Source organism: Scyliorhinus torazame, chromosome 14 (genome assembly GCF_047496885.1).
Source record: "Scyliorhinus torazame isolate Kashiwa2021f chromosome 14, sScyTor2.1, whole genome shotgun sequence".
NCBI classification, from domain to species: Eukaryota; Metazoa; Chordata; class Chondrichthyes; order Carcharhiniformes; family Scyliorhinidae; genus Scyliorhinus; species Scyliorhinus torazame.
In genome coordinates this window covers 31,999,072-32,019,899 of record NC_092720.1, presented here as the reverse complement: position 1 = coordinate 32,019,899, position 20,828 = coordinate 31,999,072, and the positions used below count along the sequence as shown (strand labels likewise).

Below are 20,828 nucleotides of genomic sequence, written 5' to 3'. Positions count from 1 at the left end.
ATGGCCAGCGTGGGTCGCAAAGGATGGCCAGCGTGGGTCGCAAAGGATGGCCGGCGTGGGTCGCAAAGGATGGCCGGCGTGGGTCGCAAAGGATGGCCGGCGTGGGTCGCAAAGGATGGCCGGCGTGGGTCGCAAAGGATGGCCGGCGTGGGTCGCAAAGGATGGCCGGCGTGGGTCGCAAAGGATGGCCGGCGTGGGTCGCAAAGGATGGCCGGCGTGGGTCGCAAAGGATGGCCGGCGTGGGTCGCAAAGGATGGCCCGCGTGGGTCGCAAAGGAAGGCCCGCGTGGGTCGCAAAGGATGGCCCGCGTGGGTCGCAAAGGATGGCCAGCGTGGGTCGCAAAGGATGGCCGCGTGGGTCGCAAAGGATGGCCAGCGTGGGTCGCAAAGGATGGCCAGCGTGGGTCGCAAAGGATGGCCAGCATGGGTCGCAAAGGATGGCCAGCGTGGGTCGCAAAGGATGGCCGGCGTGGGTCGCAAAGGATGGCCGGCGTGGGTCGCAAAGGATGGCCAGCGTGGGTCGCAAAGGATGGCCGGCGTGGGTCGCAAAGGATGGCCAGCGTGGGTCGCAAAGGATGGCCAGCGTGGGTCGCAAAGGATGGCCAGCGTGGGTCGCAAAGGATGGCCAGCGTGGGACACAAAGGATAGCCAGCGTGGGTCGTAAAGGATGGCCGGCGTGGGTCGCAAAGGATGGCCAGCGTGGGTCACAAAGGATGGCCAGCGTGGGTCGTAAAGGATGGCCAGCGTGGGACACAAAGGATGGCCAGCGTGGGTCGTAAAGGATGGCCGGCGTGGGTCACAAAGGATGGCCAGCGTGGGTCACAAAGGATGGCCAGTTGGTAAAAATGGGTGCCGGGCAAAAAAAGTTTAAAAAACACTGGTTTAGGGGTAAATGTATTGTTTGTGCAGTTACTCAGCTATGTAAACCGGAAGATGCCATGTTCAAAATTAGTGTCTGCTATGTTAGCTGATCGCAGCCAGCACAACATTTGGGACATTGCAATCGAATTTAGATGTCAAATTTTCTTAGGTAGTAGCGCTTTTGCCATTGCGCCAGGCAGCTTTCTATTCAAACTTTTCACCAGGAACTCGGCATACTCACTGTGTCTCCACTCTTTATCACAAACCGTCACAAAAGTCTATCTAAGTCTACCTAATCAGCAAAGGGTCTCCTTAAACAGCAAACTACAACAGTCCAAAATGGTCTGAGTTCCTATAAAATACAGCAAACACAATTCATGTCTGAAACTGCAGCAACATCTCCGATAAAAGCAGGGTAATTTCTCAAAACAAAAATGCTGTGAGTGGGGGGGGGGGGGGGGGTGGATGGTTACAGTCCGTAAAATAGATTCTCATCACTTGGAGCAGTGCTGTGATTTATGAAGAAACTACTCAATCATTTTTATTCTGGCTGGCAATCTGGCAGTAGGGGAGCTTCATGCAACTTCTAGTTGATATGGCCCATTCAACACACACACAAATGCGCACTGTACTGATCAGGCAGTGGCTGCAGTGTTTTGCTCTGAAATATCGACACCTTATCTTGAGTACTGTTAACGATCAGCTTTATTGCTGCAGGCATTGCATGCTGTCAGCTGTTTCCCACATTGACAGAGGCAAGCTGTAAATGTTCCTGTCTGAGTGGGAAATCAAGGCTGCTGGTTTTCAGCTTTTCAAATGCTTGGGTAATCATATCTATGAGGGGTAAATTTTGATCAAGATATGAAAAATGTTAGATTAATAAATGCCAGCATTTTATCACTTTGTACTGACTGAAATCACTGCGCCACTAGAAATCAAAACAATCTGTTTTGGTTAAGTATAATGGGGCTGTATCATTCTGTGACTGGAGTTGCTCGAGCTGGACCATGGGATTTAACCTATAGTTGTTTTGAAAATTGCTGACATCACCATAGGATCTGAAATGTCTGCAGTCACTTTTCTCCAAGTTTTTTGTGAGGTGATGGTGAGTGAAAGCTCAAACTAAAGCTTTAGAATCGTGCCAAAGATCTGAGGTACTGTACAGTCGAGCAGCTGGACAAAATCATTCGAAAGGAACATGAAGAATTCACAGCATCTTAGGCGGTAATAGTAATTCCAAGTAAGGCAGCAAATACTGCTCATAATCTCTTTGGCTTTTTTAGAATTAGAAGTCTGTTTCTCAGGCCTAAATCCTCCTTCACTCGACAGTTTTCAGATATCCCTGTAGAGAAACAGGGCGCAATTCTCCCAAACGATTTCTAAGTTAATTCGTGGCGTGTTTTTCAGGGAGTTTCTCACCGGCTCTGCCAGTGAGTTCCCCATCGCTATTCAATAACATTGTTTCACTTTTTTGGACCCAGAGGAGTTTCTCACTGGTTCAGCCCACACCTTAGAATTTTTTTTAGCACTGGGGAGCTGACTCAGAGACCAGACCGCCATTTTGAAAGGGTGCCCCGCTCTCTAAGTGAGCTTGTAGGTCCCCCACATCCCCCACCCATGGCAATGTCACCCCCCACACACATGGACACTACCCCACACCCCAGAGTGAGGACACCCTGCAATGGGGTCCCTGGGGCCCCCTCTTCAGGCCTCTCCAAGCCCCTTTACAGAGCCCCCCTCCTGTCACCCCTCCAACCTCCTGGGAACTCTAATTACCTACCCTGCACACCCCCATCCTTCAAATCACTCCCTTCAACCTCCTTTCATGGGTATGGCCCCCCTCGGGCCCTGACCTTTGGCAGTGCCACCCTGGCACCCAGGCATCCTTGCACTGGCACCCAGACAGTACTACAGCCAGCTTGGCAGTGCCACCTGGGCACTGACCCTGGCCACCCAGGGGTCTCCGATGGCCCTGGAGACCCCACTGGTTCCTGTTCTGCTTGGTCCACATATGTGTGGATCAGTGCCAAATGGCATCTGGCTGCAGCCTTCCTGGGGAGGCCAGAGAATCGAGGGAGGCCAGTGTATCCCTGGTGAGTAGGTCTTAAGTAGGTTTAAGGCTACGATTCCGATGTTTCGCAGGACTTCGGTTAATCCCGCGAGGTGCGGAGGCTGCCGGGAGACCCGTGAGAGGGCTATCCCTGGATTCTCCAGCCGCATTGTGCTCTTGCTCGAGCGAACGCGGCAAGAAAATCGCGCCCACAAAGTCACATCAATGCCGCTTATTTTCTGCGTGGGGTTGTGCTCTTCCCAAGTTCTCATTTGATGTGGAATCATTTCAAGTGCACACTGCAACCTACAAGGCAACGGGTACAGTAAATTTGGCTACCTTTCTAATGATAGCTCAGAACAGAGATGCAGACATCCATCCAAAACAGAAACATTATTAGAGACTGAAAATTATTAAATGGATCCCATATTCCTTTAGCTGTACCCAATTAAAATAATGAGTACCATAATTTAAAAGGCGCGGTTATGTTAGTGCTGATGTAGCAGGAAGTTATAAAACACCACAGACTAAATGTATAATAGTGTAGGCGTCATGTTCCTGGACGAACAGTCCACAATACTGGAGTTCAAATCCCACCACGTCACTAAATTTAGTTTTAAAAGAAAGGAAGTATCAAACTGGTGTCAGTAAAAGTAACCATGAAGCTGTCAGATTATTATAAAAACTAACATATACAAACTACTGCAGATGCTGGAAATCTAATATAGAAGGAGAAAATACTGGACAAACCCAGCGGCTGTGGAAAGAGAAACAGAGTTAAAGTTTCGACTCCGTATGACTCGGTTAAAACTGTTTGATCCGCTGATTGTCCTTTTGGGAGAAGCTTTGTCTTTTGACCTACAGCCGAGTTTATGCCCCACACCAGCACTGTTTATTCCTAATTCCCTTGTATCATGGCCGAGAAAAGAACTCTTCTTTATAAAAATACAGACTGCAGTAGTTCGACAAAATGCTTCACTCAGAGGAACTAAGGAAGTTTAAAAATAAGCTTTCATTCATGGGATGTGGGTATCAGTATTTGTACAGTCAGCATTTGTCGCCTGCCGTTGAACTGAGTGGCTTGTTTGGCCATTTCAGGTGGTGTTGAGTCAACCACTTTGTTATGTGGGTCTGCACACAGTCAGACGGGGTCACGATGGCAGATTTCCTTTCCCAATGCACATTAGGGGCTGGTTTAGCACAGCGGGCTAAATAGCTGGCTTGCAAAGCAGAACAATGCCAGCAGCACGGGTTCAATTTCCATACCGGCCCCCCGGAACAGGCGCCGGAATGTAGCGACTAGGGGCTTTTCACAGTAACTTCATTGAAGCCTACTTGTGACAATAAGTGATTATTATTAGTGAGCCAGATGGATTTTTACAACAATCAATAGTTTTGTGATCACCATTACTGAGGCCAGCTTTCAATTTCAGATTTTACTCAGCCAATCTAAATTCCACCAGCTGCCATGATGGGATTTGAACCCATGCCACCAGCTCATTAGCCTAGGAGTCTGGATTACTTTCGACATTACAACTATGCCACCGTCCTCCACCTTCCCCATCGCTGACAGAATTCCATGGCATCAGGAAGGCGATGGACATTCCGTCTCCCCACTGCCCATCCCTCCCCCCAACCCTCCAGCACCCCCTGCCTCCCACCATGTTCCTGAGGGCTCCATTAAATTCTAACCCGTGCATTAAAGATTTTGTTACTAAGCGTGGAGTGCAATCTTGTAAGCAGGCGTTAAGGTAAAAATGTTTTCTCTGATAAAGGACCTGATGATATTGATGATAATCAACCAGGTGCCTGATGGTTTAGATGTTAATAAGGTTAATTAGATTTATAGTAATAACACGGTTGGAAGAGATTGTGAGGGCAATATAATCATGGACCCTAACAGGTCAATATAACCATCGTAACAGAAAGTTTAGAAGGGACGAAGAGGAGTTTAGTGAATTTTTTTGGCTCCATGTTGTTATTCTGATTATTTTTCATTTATCTTTAATGCACTACGATTTAGTTGTAGGAAGCATGGATGCCGAGATCAAAAGTCGGAATAGTATAGTGAGTGAGACCATGTGTCGTACTCATAGTGAAATCATTACTGGGATCTCCCTAATCGGCCATAATGGATTGTGATGTATGAGCTCAATGAAGTTCCATGTACTTTTTTTTATTCTTCCACGGGGTGTGGACATTGCTGGTTAGGACAGTATTTATTGCCCATTCCTAATTGCCCATGAGGAAGTGGGGCAGGGCCACCTTCTTGAATCACTGCAGTTCATGTGGAGCAGGAGCACGCTCAGTGCTGTTACGGAGTTCCAGGATTTTGACTCAGCAAAGTGAAGAAACACTGATATAATTCCAGGTCAGGATGGTGTGTGGCTTGGAGGGGAACTTGTAGGTGGCCATGCCCTTGTCTGTCGAGGTGATAAACATTACATGTTTGGAAGATGCTGTTGAAGGAGCTTCAGTGCAGCTTGTACATGCCATTATGCATCAGTGGTGAAGCAAGGGAATGTTTAAGCTGGTGGATGGGGTGCCAATTGTGTGATTGTGGTGGTTTGAGGTCAATCATCTCAGCTCCAGGGCATTACTGCAGGAGTTCCTCAGAGCAGAGTCCTAGGCCCAACTATCTTCAACTGCTTCATCAATGACCTTCTTTCCATTATAAGGTCAGAAGTGGGGATGTTCGCTGATTGGACAATGTTCAGCACCATTCATGACTCCTTAAGTACCGAAGAGTCCATGTCCAAATGCAGCAAGACTTGGGACAATATCCAGACTTGGGCAGAAAAGTGGCAAGTAACATTTGAATCACACAAATTTCAGGCGATTACCTTTTTCAACAAGAGACAATCTAACCATCGCCTTTGACCTCCAATGGTATTACCAATACTAAAACCCCACTACCAACATCCTGGGGATTACAATTAACCAGAAACTGAACAAAAATAGCCACATAAATACCATGGCTACAAGAGCAGGTCAGAGGTTAAGAATCCTGCGGCGATCAACTCACCTCCTGACTCCCCCAGAGCCTCTCCAACATCTACAAGGCACAAGTCAAGAGTGTGATGGAATACTCTCCACTTACCTAGATGAGTACTACGCCAACAATACTCAAAACGCTTGACACCATCCAGAACAAAGCAGCCTGCTTGACTGGCAAACATGAATTCCCTCCACCACTGATGCACAGTGGGAGCAGTGTGCACAAGATGCATGGTAGCAATTCACCAAGGCTCTTTAGGCAGCACCTTTTAAACCCACGACTGCGACCATCTAGTGGGACAAGGGCAGCAGATACATGGGAACACAGTCAGCTGCAAGTTTCCCTCCAAGTCACTCACCCTTCTGACTTGGAAATATATCGCCATCCCTTCACTGTCGCTGGGTCAAAATCCTAGAATTTGCTTCCTAACATCACGGTGGATGTACCTAGACCACATGGATTTCCACAGTTCATGAAGACAGCTCACAATCACCTTCGCAAGGGCAATTAGGGATGGGCAATGCTAGCCTGACCAGCGACATTCATCTCACAGCTCCTCATAAGAAAAACCCTCCATACCCAGGACCAACCTAAGTGAACCTTATCTAGACTGCCTCCAAGACCAGTATATCTTTCCTTAGATAAGGGAACCAAAACTGGTCAGAGTATTCCAGTTGTGGTCTAACTAGTGCCTATAGTTTCAGCAGGATTTCCTTATTTTTATATTCCATTCCCTTTGAAATAAAGGCCAACATTCCATTTGCCTTCCCAATTACCCGCTCAACTTGCACGCTAGCTTTTTGTAATTTATGCACGAGATCCCCCAAATTCCTCTGTGCTGCAGTTTCCTGCAGTCTTTCCCCATTTAAATAATATTCAGTTTCTTTATTCTTCCTACCAAAGTGCATAACTTCACATTTTCCTACATTATATTCCATTTGCCAAGATTTTGCTCACTCACCTAACCGGTCTATATCCCTCAGTAGCCTCTGTGTCATCCTCACCACTTGCCTTTCCACCGATTTTTGTGTCATCCGCAAAACTGGCAATAACATATTCACCTTCCCCATAGAAGTCATTAATATATAGTGTGAATAATTGCGGCCTCAGCACAGATCCCTGTGGCACTCCACAAGTTACAGGTTGCCATCCTGAATTCGTTTCTCTTATCCCAACTCTCTGTCTTCTACCAGTTAGCCACGCTAATATCATAATTATGATTCAAAGCACAACCAGCAGCTCGGTCTCAGGTGTTCCCCTTTGGAAGTGGATTGAGAGGTAGAGGATGGGATGACGTCTGTGCCACAATCTATCTCCTTCACTCCATTTCATTATTCAAGTCTCAGTAAGCATCTTTGAGAATGTTTGCATGGACACGGCTTGTTCTCAGGTTTAAACCAATGGTTTTCTTCAACAACTCATTGGAACACATTTTACTGTATGATCTCTTCTCACCAAAAACATTCACCACTTTCAGATCGCTGCCAACATGCACAGTATTCAGCCCGATGGGGCCGCTGTTACTTGCCTCGTCTTCCAGAACTCTTTATTATTCCATTCGAAGCAGTGGAGTTACTTGTAGGCACTAAAATTCTCCAAGACAGGAAAGCATTTTTTCACAAATCTCTTACGGTCACCTGGTATTGTTCTATTTGTTTAATTTTAAGGTTAACGGCTCAAAATCTGAGATGAAGTTTGCTCTCACTTAGGGCCACTCTTACCTCCTGAATTAAGGAATCTCTTTCCACTGCGAACATTGGGATATTTCTCGGCAAGTCTGTTATCTGGCCAAATAAGCCCTTCAGCAGCAAATACTACTTTGTGATTGAACTGCTGGAACTTGCTCAGAAGCTCTTCAGGACCACCAGCGAAGAGAACATCATAACTGGAAAACAAAATGAAAGAGGTTCTCATGAACACTCCAGAGCGCACACACATGTATAGTTTATGTCTCCCCTATTTCCTATGATTCCTATAACAGGACTCAACAAGAGCCTCTGTTCAGTATTGTGTTGCCAAATTATAAGCATTGAGACCAAAAAGCTCAACATGCTTCTTGACATATTTGTTTAGTTTATAAATGAGAAAATGGGCATCACAGTGGCACTGAGGTTAGCACTGCTGCCTCACAGCACCGACGACCTGGGTTCGATCCCAACCCCGGATCACTGTCCGTATGGAGTTTGCACATTCGCCCAGTGTCTGCATGGGTCTCATCCCACCACTCAAAGATGTGCGGGGTAGGTGGATTGGCCACGCTAAATTGCACCTTAATTGGAGAAAAAAAGAATTGGGTACTCTAAATTCATTTTTTTTTAAATGAGAAAAATGAACTTCAAGTTAAAAGTCAGATACCTGAGACAGGGTAATTTTGAGCTGTCCAATTGACACTTATTCGGGAAGGTGAAATTTTGTGATATCCATAACTTTTCTGAACTGGCAAGGTCCCTGTAAAAAGTCCTTTTTAAACAGGGTTATGATTTCGGTAGAGACCAGTAGCATTATTATTAATTTATTTTGGAAACCTGAAAACCCAGGTACTTAATAAAATAATGCAGCCACGTGGTGCACAGTTCAAAGCAAAAGAATATTACTCCATGAAAAATCAAAGAACATTAATCCCATTAAGTATATAACAAGACAGGTATGTTAAAGATGTTAAAAGTACAATTAAAAAGAAACTTCAAAAAATTTCTTAACTCAGCTTTCCTCTGCACCCGTTTTACCAAGACCAATAATTCGCAATATTTATCAGATACAGAAGATTAACAACTTGTTTAAGTACTGATTCAAAGATTCTTATAAATGCCTAAGATTTCTTCGACCTTCCGCATACATCCAACAAGACTGCCTTCAAATCTCCTCCAACCGTCCCATGGTTGTGGACTCCCAGTTCAACATAGGTGTTGCTAAAGTATAGCTATCTCAGGTCAGAACTCCGCTGGTTTTAATATTCTTCAAATCTGGAATCTTGCATACAAAACTCTTTCTCTCTCTCTTCTCAGTTTGGCTTTCGGAGAAGTCCAGCTCCCGGTTAGGTGTTATGAAGAGTTTTAAACCCTTTTAGCCAACACACAAAATTTCAACAGCTGAACCCTGCCCGAAAGGGATCATTTCTGCACCAAGCTTAGTCTTTACTAAAAACTAAGGCCAGAATTCTCCAGCGTGGGGTGGCTTTAATGGGGATTCCCATTGACAGCGGTGGGAGCAGAGAATTCCGCCACCAGCGAACGGTACTCCACCTCCTGCCACTGAGAAACATACGATTGAGAGCCAGAAAATCCCACCCTAAAACTCTGCTTGCAATGGAGCCACACCAACAATCTACTCTCCCCTATAATCTGGTTGACCCTTTTCTATTATTATCACCCAGGAAACTTACTCACTGGAAGCAAGGTGTTTTACCAGAAGCCCCTTTGCAGAAAAAGTTAGTTCTTAAAGGGACTTTCACCCCATCATAAAACATAGATTATTCCCCCCCCCCCCCCCGCATCACAATTTGCTTCAATTTTACCAGGGCTCCTTGATGCCATTCTCTGTCAAATGCTACCACAATGTCAAGGGCAATAAATCTCACCGAATCTCAAATTCAGCAGGATGTGGAGTTCACTGGTCCGGCTAGCATTTATTGCCCATTCCTAATTATTCTTGAGAAGATGTGGTAGTGAGCCGCCTTCTTGCCAATAATAATCATCTTTATCAGTGTCACAAGTAGGCTTACATTTTTAAAAAAATATATATTTTATTAAAGTTTTGAAACACAATTTTTCCCCTTACAAATCAACAAAAATGGTAACGTGATAACTAATATATTCAAGTAGGCTTACATTAACACTGTAATGAAGTTACTGTGAGGTTACTCGTCGCCACACTCTGCCGCCTGTTCGGGTATTTCCGTGGACAGTTAACATCTCTGTTTTAATCTGCTTCCTCGCTCTGTAAATTAATGACTTATTGACACAGACTCCGCTGATCAAAATAATATCCCATAATTTTAACCACCTCAATGAAATTTCCTTGTCCTTTCTGCTGTTGTGAAAACCGCGATCGTGCACGATGGCACAAAGACACACACACTAGCCACATTGTCGCCGCCAACACACGCACAAGGTGATTGTTAGCCTCTCCTACATAGTGGTCAATTCACAGGGACCCAGGCTGCAATGTGAAAGCAACGGCACTCAGCGCAGACAAGCGAACAAACCAGGGGCTTCTCTATTCTTTACAGCTTAGTGCCACGCAGTGCAACATGCTTACCAACAGCTATCAGGGGGGTGACACAGATCATTTTCATGAGCCTTATTTGCACTGCAACAGTTTAAAAGAAAAATGAGGCCAAACTGTAAATGCTGCAAATGTGTTTTTAAAAAAATGGAAATATTGGCTGGTCTGCTACATATTCCTAGTATTTTCCATTTTAAGACATGTCTCCATAGATTTTTCAGCAACGTTTGTTAATGTCCCTGTACAGCAGCCAATGCGGACAGAGCATTCTTGGAAGATAGTTCAGAAACTCCAGCTGGTATTCAGAAACCAATAAGTTACATTTGCTTTTCTATTTATTCCTGGTCTGTTACACTGAACACGTCTCGTATGAAGATGGGCAATGAAATGTTCCTTCCCAAAATGGATCTTCTCTACTTTTTAAAAAAGAAAATAGGAGGAATCCCTGAAATACTGGACCCTGCAATCAAACCGCAGAAACTCAGCATCTCTTAACCAGGACTTTCACACATAACTGGATTCTCTCTCAGACATTTTGGGGTAAGTTGAGCTTGTCATTCCACCTACTCAGTCCACCACAAACCAAACATTCTTTCAAGTATGAGCAGTTTCCTGGAGCAGTCTTAAACATCCAGAATAGTACTGCATCTGCACATCTCACAAACTAATTGAACACTCGGATGAAATCTGGCTGCAGATAATGATTCATCCTGAATTTCCCCAGAGGTGGTTACTGTGAATGAATTAAAAAATGTGTTGCAGCATAACAGCATTTCCCATTTGATAAGCATTCCATGGAATTCTTTGCCCCTTCCATTTGCCGAATCCCTCAGGATTTTCAAGTCACTTCTAGCCAGTGTCACTGGTCCCCATGTCTGTGGTTTGTCATTAAGATTAGCGCCGTTCTGCACCACAAACATTCTCAAGTTTACAAGCTTAGCAAAGATCGCAGTTTAAAACTGCAAGATAGAAAATAGCCTTCAAAGTCAGACTCGATAGATGTTTTTTACATCTTACATGCAGCTTCAAGAATGAAAGTTTGATCTCACTAATTAATTGTGATGTGGCTTTCACTGGCAAGGTTGCTACCAATTGCTCATTCCTTGCTGCCTGTGGCCAGGTGCTTGTCATATATTGCAAGATCTGAGCATGTTATTACATTGCTCTCTCCGCTGTCCCCTCTGTTGGGGAGGTGCAAATAAAGTTATTTCAACAATGGCAGCCTGCAGTTCAGCATGTGCTGGCTGTGTTTTCTGCCAATGCGCAGGTGAATGTATGTGCGCCATCTTTTTTTTTTTAATTTGCCATCTTTATTGGGGGCATGTGCAGCAGGAAGCATGCGCGGTTGTCACTGGCCCTGGAATTGTAAGATTACTGAAGTGTTGGGTACTCTGATACACAGACGAACCAACACGGTTGCGAATGGTACAACGCAGTTTTATTTCAATCAACTATTAACATAGTCAACTCTGGTACTCAGCACATGGTGAATGTCTGAGTGGCTGGCAATGAGGTCTGTGCCCTGAGCCGTCTCCTGCTCGAGTGCCCAGGAAGTGTCGTGTTCCCTGTTTTGTACTGTGTATGCTCTTGTATGTGATTGGCTGTCGTGTTGTCTGTGTTGATTGGTCCGTTGATCTGTCCATCATTATGTATGTATGTATGTGCTATGATGTTCACCTGAATATCATGACAATTACAACAGCATATCACATTGATATATTTTTAGAAATTTATTAGTAGATGAAATATCAAAAGAAATGGCTGGGGAGAGAGAGAGAAAGAGAGAGAAGGCAGGAGAGATAGAGACCGGAACTGGCCGCACCCCGGGTGCCTGCCCGCCATGGGGCTCAAGAAGCACTGAAGTGCTTGAAAATTCAGACCAGCCATTTTAGTGGTTCAGTGGGATCGTTCACCTGGTAATGTTATTTTATTTTTGTGGTGTAAAGCGTTTTGAGGATATAAGGCAATGAAATAAACTGCCAAAAAGCCGTCACAATTTATGAGGGTGGATTTGTGTCACCTGCAAATGACAGCACTGGATTCTGCGCTGACAATTTATCTGCGGCTATCTTGCATTGGCCGGGGATGCAGTGAGCATGCGTTGGTCTTAGTGTAATACACAACAGCGGTGCTTTTGAAACTACTGCTGTTCATGTAGTAAAGCTGTTGTTACAACACTATTAGCTAGGATTTTGATTCTGTGACAAAGGGATGTTGGTGTGTATGTAAGTCAGGATGGTATGTGACTTGGAAGGGGACTTGGAGATGATAGTGTTCCCATGCGTCTGTAGCCCCTGTCCTTATTGGTTCCGGAGGGTTGTGGATTTGGAAGGAAATACTGCTGAAGTCTTAATGATTTTCTACAGTGCATCCTCTAGGTGGTAAATACAGAAGGAGGAAAACGGCCATTTAGACATCTATCTGGCTTGTTCAATTGAGGTTTTGGTCATTGGTTAACCTGCCTCCTCATAACATTCAGTCAGGCTGTCTCCTCTTGGAGATTGCAATTGCCTGGAACTTGTGAGGCACACTATATTTGTACCGTATATCAGCCCAAGCCATGTTGTTTAGTGTGGTAAACCACTGTGTTCTGATATTAGAGGTTGTACGGTAGAACTTGCACTACAGGTTCACCTGTGGCCCCTGCATGCTAGCTCCGCCCAGGAGCTGGGTTATAAATATGCGTGGCCTCCAGCTCACAGCCATTTCATCAGCTGCTGTGGGGGGCCACACATCTGATACTAATAAAGCCTCAGTTTATGGAGTTTAATCCGGACAAATGTGAGGTAATGCATTTTGGAAGGTCTAATGCAGGTAGGGAATATACAGTGAATGGTAGAACCCTCAAGAGTATTGAAAGTCAAAGAGATCTAGGAGTACAGGTCCACAGGTCATTGAAAGGGGCAACACAGGTGGAGAAGGTAGTCAAGAAGGCATACGGAATGCTTGCCTTCATTGGCCGGGGCATTGAGTATAAGAATTGGCAAGTCATGTTGCAGCTGTATAGAATCTTAGTTAGGCCACACTTGGAGTATAGTGTTCAATTCTGGTTGCCACACTACCAGAAGGATGTGGAGGCTTTAGAGAGGGGGCAGAAGAGATTTACCAGAATGTTGCCTGGTATGGAGGGCATTAGCTATGAGGAGCGGTTGAATAAACTCGGTTTGTTCTCACTGGAACGAAGGAGGTTGAGGGGCGACCTGATAGAGGTCTACTAAATTATGAGGGGCATAGACAGAGTGGATAGTCAGAGGCGTTTCCCCAGGGTAGAGGGGTCAATTACTAGGGGGCATAGGTTTAAGGTGAGAGTGACGAATGTGATATAAAATAGTTACTTTAGAGATATTAGTTAATGTAATGTAGAAATAAGCCACTTTGATTCTGGCAGGTAGAGACAAAGGGATTTGAGACCGCATGGAAAAAGCAGGAAGAGGTGTGTCTATGAGAGTGATGCTGCATTGATAGGGGCCGGAGAAAGGGATTGGAAGTGAGCCAATCAGAATAGATCAAACAAGTCAGGAGGGACATAGGATGACCTATGGGTGTCGAGTATGTGAAACTTGATGCCATTTGAATGTATGAGTACTGATCTCTTTGTCTGGGAACTTCACTTAGTTCCCGGGACTGCAGACAGCAACATGTTGTCTGTATCACTGTGGACTAGGTAGCTTGCAAGCTGAATAAAATAACTTCTTTTTACTTGCAAATCCATCTCGACTTTTATTGAGGCCAGACTGACGGAGAAAGAAATTTGGGAATCAACATTTGGTGCCGAAACCCGGGATTTCTCAGGGCGATCCTGATCCAACTGCGAAATCAGAATTAGACTGATTATGAACAGGAGGATGGGGAACAAAGGGCCCTCAATGTAGAACTGGAAAATGACCGCGCATTGATTGTTCCCCTCTTCTTATCGTCTGATTAGTCTGGTCACTCGCGGTTGGCACAGAAAGACCGCCTCGATGAAATCACAGGTCAGTCTGGGGATTAGCAATTTAGTTGATGTGATTTCATATTGTTGTTTCGGCTTGGGTTAGGGTTTTGGGTTGATGTGACATCTCAAATGATGATTCAATTCCAAGTATAAGGGTTCAGAGGCTGATGGGACTTCCGTAATGAAGGTTCAGTCTATTATATGGGTTCAGGGGCTGATGGGACTTCAGTAATGAAGGTTCAGTCTATTATATGGGTTCAGGGGCTGATGGGACTTCAGTACTGAAGGTTCAGTCCAGTATAACTGTTTTTAAATCTGAAGATGGTTCTACTCTATGTGTGAGTGTTTTAAATATATAGTTGATTAAGCTAAAATTGTCTCCTTGGACTGTATTGGCGAAAAACGCAGTTCCGAGGACTAGTTGAGATTGTGGGGAATGCTGCATATTGGTTGAAGCAGAAGTCTCTCAAAGGGTTAACAGCAGCAGGCAAAGTTAAAGACAGACAGTGCTTCTCACTCAGGCCTTGAGATAACAGCACCAGTCGCTAGTGTAATCGGATACCTTTCCTTTGAGTCAGTGAACACCAGCAAAGTTACGTTTTGAATTAATTAAAGGAAACCAGTGGGTTTCTCCACCTCTTTGATAAAAGTTATTATTTTCGAAAGCAATTGATTGAAATTGCCAGAATCTTAAGTTTTACTTACTTGAAATAAGGTTTATCTCATTTTATCTGGAGATTAATAGAAACTTAAAGAAGATCATGGACACCATTTTAAAAAGTGTCAATCTGGAGATGATAGTTGATTTTGCTAATACTTATGTGTATGTAAAAGAAAAAAAACTTGTTAAAAGAAAAATTGTTAAGATAAAGAAATAATTAAGTTGTAAATGTTATACAAGTTTGTGTTAAGCAAATTGTAAATTTAGTTCTGAGTTGAGATCAGAGCTAAGCTTGCAAGTTGCAGTAATTCAATTTGAATTTTCAAACATTTTAAAGTTTTTTTAAAAAAGCGCAAGTAGAGGAAAGGCGCGGGTCAAACAAGAGATGAGCTACGTAGTTCAATGGCTGGCCTTGAATTGACAGAAAAAGAAAAATTCAATAATTTGTAAAATTAAGCATATCACCTAAGTCTCTCCAAACTAAGCAGAAACCACAAGATTCGGGAACAAAGGAAGCTGAAACAACTTCTTTTGAAGAGCAAGAACTCCCCCTAGTGACAGGGAGAGACGTTGAAGTCTTGGAACAACCAGGGGAAATAGCTAGAGTGCCCCCTGGTGACATTCGGAGACAGTTACCGATTAGGAAGATGCGAAACCCCGACCCAGTGACTGCGGGAGCGAACCCCACGATAGACGTTTACTTCCCATGGACACCCAGTGAGATGATAGCTATTATGTCTACAATCCCAGATAGAAAAAATCTTCTGCTGCCTTCATGGATTCCTTGAGAACTACCATCTCAATTTATCAAGCTGATTCAAGGGACCTCTGGGCCCTAGTCCAGCAGATTTTAACCCCAGCAGAGTACCGCAATTATCTTAACCACCTGAATTATGCTAGTCATGCCGCACTCCAGCAGGCCTATGCGTTAGACGACGATAGAAGGACACATATCTTGAATGCGTTGAATAGCACATTTCAAAGGCCCATAAATCTTTCTGTTATCTTAGACCTAAAACCTAAGAAGACTGAAGAGCCAGAGGAATTTCTGGAGCAATTTAATGAAATCTACCGGGGGCAGTCAGGCGATTTGCTGTATCAAAATGGTCAGAATTCCCCTCAATACTGTGCTATGTTAATGCATTGCCTACCACCTTCTGTGGTTACTGCTGTGAAATGTAATAACATGAATTGGACAGAGAACGACCCTTCCCAGATGGCAAGGGCAGTCAGATTTTACTGGAAGGAGGGTGTAGGCCAAGAAGGAGGCTCAGTTACAAAGGTTAAGACTGAGTATGTAATGAAAAAGGATGATCTGCGACCCCAACAAGCGGCAGAAATGGTAGTTTACCAGCAGGAGCCCCAATATAGTGACTTTGGGTGGGTGGATCAGCGAAGAGGAGGATACCAAACCCACCCAAAGGGACCCTCGCCCCCTTTTTATGGCCCACCGAACGAATCAATAGCTCTACAACCGCAGCCCCCTCTGAGGGGCCATTGATCTACTGGAAGAAGAGGACGGGGCAGCCATGTCTTCTGTGCAATCAGCACTTAAATTGCCATTATCCGACCACACGCAGCAATTGTCAGGGTTCCAAGGACAGGTGTGTGAGTATCCTATTTCTGAACCTGTGACAGTCACTTACGAGAATAAGTCTGCAGATCATCAGTTTGTAGTGACTACTGGATTGGACTGTAACTTGTTGGCCCGAGATTTACTGTGTATCTTCCAGCTACAGCTAGAATGCGGAGATGAGGGGGTAACGGTTACATCATGGAGGATGAGACAACAGTGCTATATTTCTATCACCCCCCAGTGGTGGACGTTAGACGTTGAACAGTCACTGCATCACATTACCCTGGCCTATGACAGAACTGGACGAAACAGGGAGTGGGAGGACAAATACCGGCCATTACTTGAGACCGAATGGCCAGTCAAGGTTACAGCCACAGTCACGGGAAAAGAAGGTACAGCCGATTTTGTTACAATATCACCACATTTATGGCCACAGTCAGCTTCGGTAAGCCCTCATATTACACGTCAGGTCCATGACCAGTACCATGCCAGGGATATGGGGCGAATGGTCAGGAGGGCAGTGGATCATTCGGATCCAACAGACTACGCAGGTCAAGTCATGCCGGACGGCACTACCATAAAATATTTTGAGGTCCCTGAAACGATTAACACTCGACTGCAGCATCACAGGGGACATGATGTGTTGGAATATGTCAATCCACAGATCTGGGCGGAATACCCATCACAAGTGGGAAAGACAAATGTTACACCTATTAAGGTGATGATTAAGGATCATGTAAAGCTACCTTCCATTCGACAATATCCCCTGAAATCTCAAGCTGCTCCATCAATAGATAAATTAATTCAAGAGCTGTTGAAACAGGGTATTTTGGTCCCTTGCCAATCAGAATGTAACACCCCCATACTTGCTGTGCCTAAACCAGCCAAACCAGACCAGTACCGATTAGTACAGGATTTACGTTCAATCAATGCCATCGCATAGCCATTACATGCTCTCACCCTCCAACAGGATATTACGGTGTATAGCTCCCACTCGGTCATCGCACTACTGAGGCAACTGCAGACTCAGCATCTTACCGCAGCTCGTCAGAATAGGTATGAGATATACCTTTTGAACAATCCACGTCTGACATTTAAATACTGTACCACTATCAATCCAGCTTGTTTTCTTAGTGGTCCCGCTGTCCATGAAGACGCACCTGGCCACGACTGTTTAGCCTTGATTCAGGAAACTACCACAATAAGGGGCGATTTGAGTGACATTTCGTCAGAACAACCTGACATGATTATGTGTGGTCAAATATCCCACCGGGGTTTAGTTAATGACCTACTGCAGGCCCTCCTTATGCCCGCGCAGATTTCCGTATTAAATGCGCTGCCCACACGAATGGTACAACCCCAGTTGACGTTGGTAATGAACGAGCAGATTGTGCAGCGCGAACAGCCGCGCAAATTCAGCAAGTGATGGTGCCTAAGATGTTAAGTCAGACTAAACGATCTACTATAAATATGTCTGCTTCTGACAAGTCAATGCCAACCATCCAAGACGTCATAAGGTTACAGGAGGACGCTCCTGAGAGTGATAAACAAATGTGGAAACGGTTAGGTTGTACATATGATTCGGTTTCCTCTTTATGGACCACGCCTGCACATCAGACTTGTATGTCTGATGTGCTGGCTTTATGGGTCATTGAATGTGTACACTTTGCAACTCATTGTGGGGCTCGAGGGACTAGTGATTTGTTGCTGGACACTTGGTGGCATCCTAAAATGCAGGGGTTGGCCCAAAGTATCAATAATCGGTGTTTGATTTGTCAGCAATATAACACCAGAAAAGGTATCCCTTGTGGGAAGGGGCAAACCCCGTTGCCCAGTGGTCCCTTTGAGACGCTCCAAATGGATTACATTGAGTTGGAAAGGTGTCAATGTTATAAATATGTTTTGGTCATTGTGGATGTGTTCAGCAGATGGGTTGAGGCGTATCCGACTATCGATAATAAAGCTGCTACTGTGGTTAAAGTCTTGATGAGGGAAATCATTCCCCGGTACGGTATACCAGCTCAGTTAAGTTCTGATAATGGACCTCATTTTATTGGACAAATTAACAAGGAGTTTTGCTCCCAGTTGGGCATACGCCAGCAGTTACACTGTGCTTACAGACCGCAGGCGGCCGGGTTGGTTGAGAGACACAATCAGACCCTCAAAACTAAATTGGCTAAATTAAGAGCAGACACGGGACTGACATGGCTTAAGTTGCTCCCCGTTGCCCTCTTCCAGCTGCGGGTTACACCTGCGGGACCGGCCCGGCTCTCTCCCGCCGAGATTCTTTATGGCTTCCTCTTAGAACTCCCTGGAGCCTGCAGGTTCCCAGACAGGTTCAGTTTCATCAGATGACTGAAGAAATGACCACCTATGTTCTAGCCCTCACGCAAGTGCTCAAGGAACTCCATGGCCAGGTCCGCGCGGCTCACCAGCCATTGCCCCCAGTACCTAGCTCACTTTCAGTCCAGCCCGGTAGTTATGTCATGGTCAAAAAATTGGACTAGGACGGGGTCGGATCCGCGATGGGACGGGCCCTTCCAAGTTCTCCTTACCACCCCCACAGCAGTTAAAGTGGAGGGGCGAAGTGCTTGGGTCCACCTACATCACTGTAAATTGAGTCTATCTCCACTACTGTAAAAGGTCGGATACTAACCTGCCTCCCTTCTCCAGTGCTATTTTACAGGTGTGGAGCATGATGGAGTGGCTACGCATCGTCTGTCTGATATTTGGCCTCACTTCGCTTGGCGTGTTATTGGCGATGGACATGGAAAAGGGGAATATTATGTATCTGTGTAGCCCCAACCAATCTACAAGGTTACATCACCTCTGCAAAGGTGATGTTCTTCGCTGCCCCCATATACGAGGACATGGTATCGACTCATGGAAGGTCATCAAAGTTAAGGAGAATGCAGGAGTCATGAAGCAGTTGCACCGGTCCCGGCGATGGGAAGGGAACATTATATGGACATTGCCTTGTTTTCGGAATACATGTAAATTCGATTTTTGATGTGTTAAGAGTGGTACAATAAAGGTAAAATCAGGCTGTCAGAAGAGTGTAGGAAGAGGCTATGAGAAAGAGAAAGGGACTAGAGAGAGGACGGGGCGTATGAGAAGGGAAGTATAGCTAGAACGTAGGTTACCGGGAGATACACTTAAGTTAATTAAAGGCCAAACTGAGGAAAACCCGGGTAGTATGAATCTCTTCTACCAGATTTACCACTGCTTGTATGGCCAGGGACGGGTTGTCTGCTACCCAAACCCCGCAGCGGTGTCTAGGTTATTTTCTGTTTCACCACTTTGGGGCACTCCCCAAACGGTGGTTCATTGTCAGCATTCCGAACCACTGCCCGATCAGGTCACTCTTCCTTACGATCCGGGTTCAGCACCACCGGCTATTTGCCTTCCCCTTCCTCGGGATAATTCCCATTCACAGTACGATAGGCTGCGACGGTGGAGGGCGTACATACCTAGCCACTTCACTCCCAATAGGGATTCCCGGTCGTACGAGAATTGCTTCAGCAGTGAAGGATATGGCTGTTTGCTGGTAGAGGTGGACACAAATATAACATGTCTGTTTCCCACCTGTACGGACAGGAGGTGCCATATCACCCATGCGTCTGGCCAATGCGTTTGTTACAACACCACTTGCATTCCATTGAACGCCGGCCTCCAGCTCCTCTGTGGCTGGGCGAATGTCTCTCATATCACTGTTGGGACTAGGGCTTTCCGCATTGCTGGGCGGCCCGAATGGGCATTTCAAAGTTGGATAAACTGGGCTACTGGGGGGTCCTTACGCAACCGATATGCTGATTGTGATGCTAGTCTCCACACGGAACAAGGATACTACTTTTTATTTAATGGTACAGCGACCAACGTTTTGTCACCCCCATTTCCCCGCCGAATTGCTATAGGGACTCTAGTCCATACCACAGTCCCCTGCCCTTCGGCGTGGAACCTGCATAATCAGTTAGCACGCCGGGCAGTCTCTGCTGAATTTTGCGAGAACTGGAAAAAACCTCAGGTTCTTGCACCCAACCGGGGCCACTCAGCCGGGTGGGGGATTCTGAGCGTATTGACACTGGGAGGTGTGGGGGGTTCCTTGGCTGTCAGTGATCGGAATTATTTTATTTGCGGCCTTACCATCTTGGGAAATGAAACCTTGGGAGCCCTCGGGGCAATAACCAAGGAGTTGTCTCAGCTACGGTTGTTTGCAATGCAGAACCGGTATGCTCTTGACTATCTTCTGGCCCGTGAGGGTGGGGTATGCGCCATAGTACAGGGCAAGTGTATCATGGGAGTTCAGGACTTGACCGCTAACATCACTAAATTTATGGATCGCATACGGGATCACTTGGACGGGATGCAGGATCCTGGCTCTTGGGGTAACTGGGGATTTGGAGGATGGAAGGACTGGTTGATAAATATGGCCATGTATCTAGTGGTAGCTATCGGCTGCATCTTTGTGGGCCTGGCCATCCTTAAATGTGTGATGGGTAGAATGCGGGGTGCACTGGATCAAATC

The 20,828-nt window shown here is 45.5% G+C and overlaps 1 protein-coding gene across 3 annotated transcripts in view; it reads right to left on the bottom strand.

Annotated features, from left to right (window-relative positions):
• Nucleotides 1-20,828, bottom strand: part of plod2 (procollagen-lysine, 2-oxoglutarate 5-dioxygenase 2) — a 278,992-nt gene that overhangs the window by 78,299 nt on the left and 179,865 nt on the right. For all 3 annotated transcript variants that reach the window (XM_072473887.1, XM_072473885.1, XM_072473886.1), the window contains exon 4: nt 7,630-7,793. In XM_072473887.1, the coding sequence (XP_072329988.1) occupies nt 7,630-7,793 (164 nt within the window). The remainder of the gene's footprint in view (nt 1-7,629; nt 7,794-20,828) is intronic.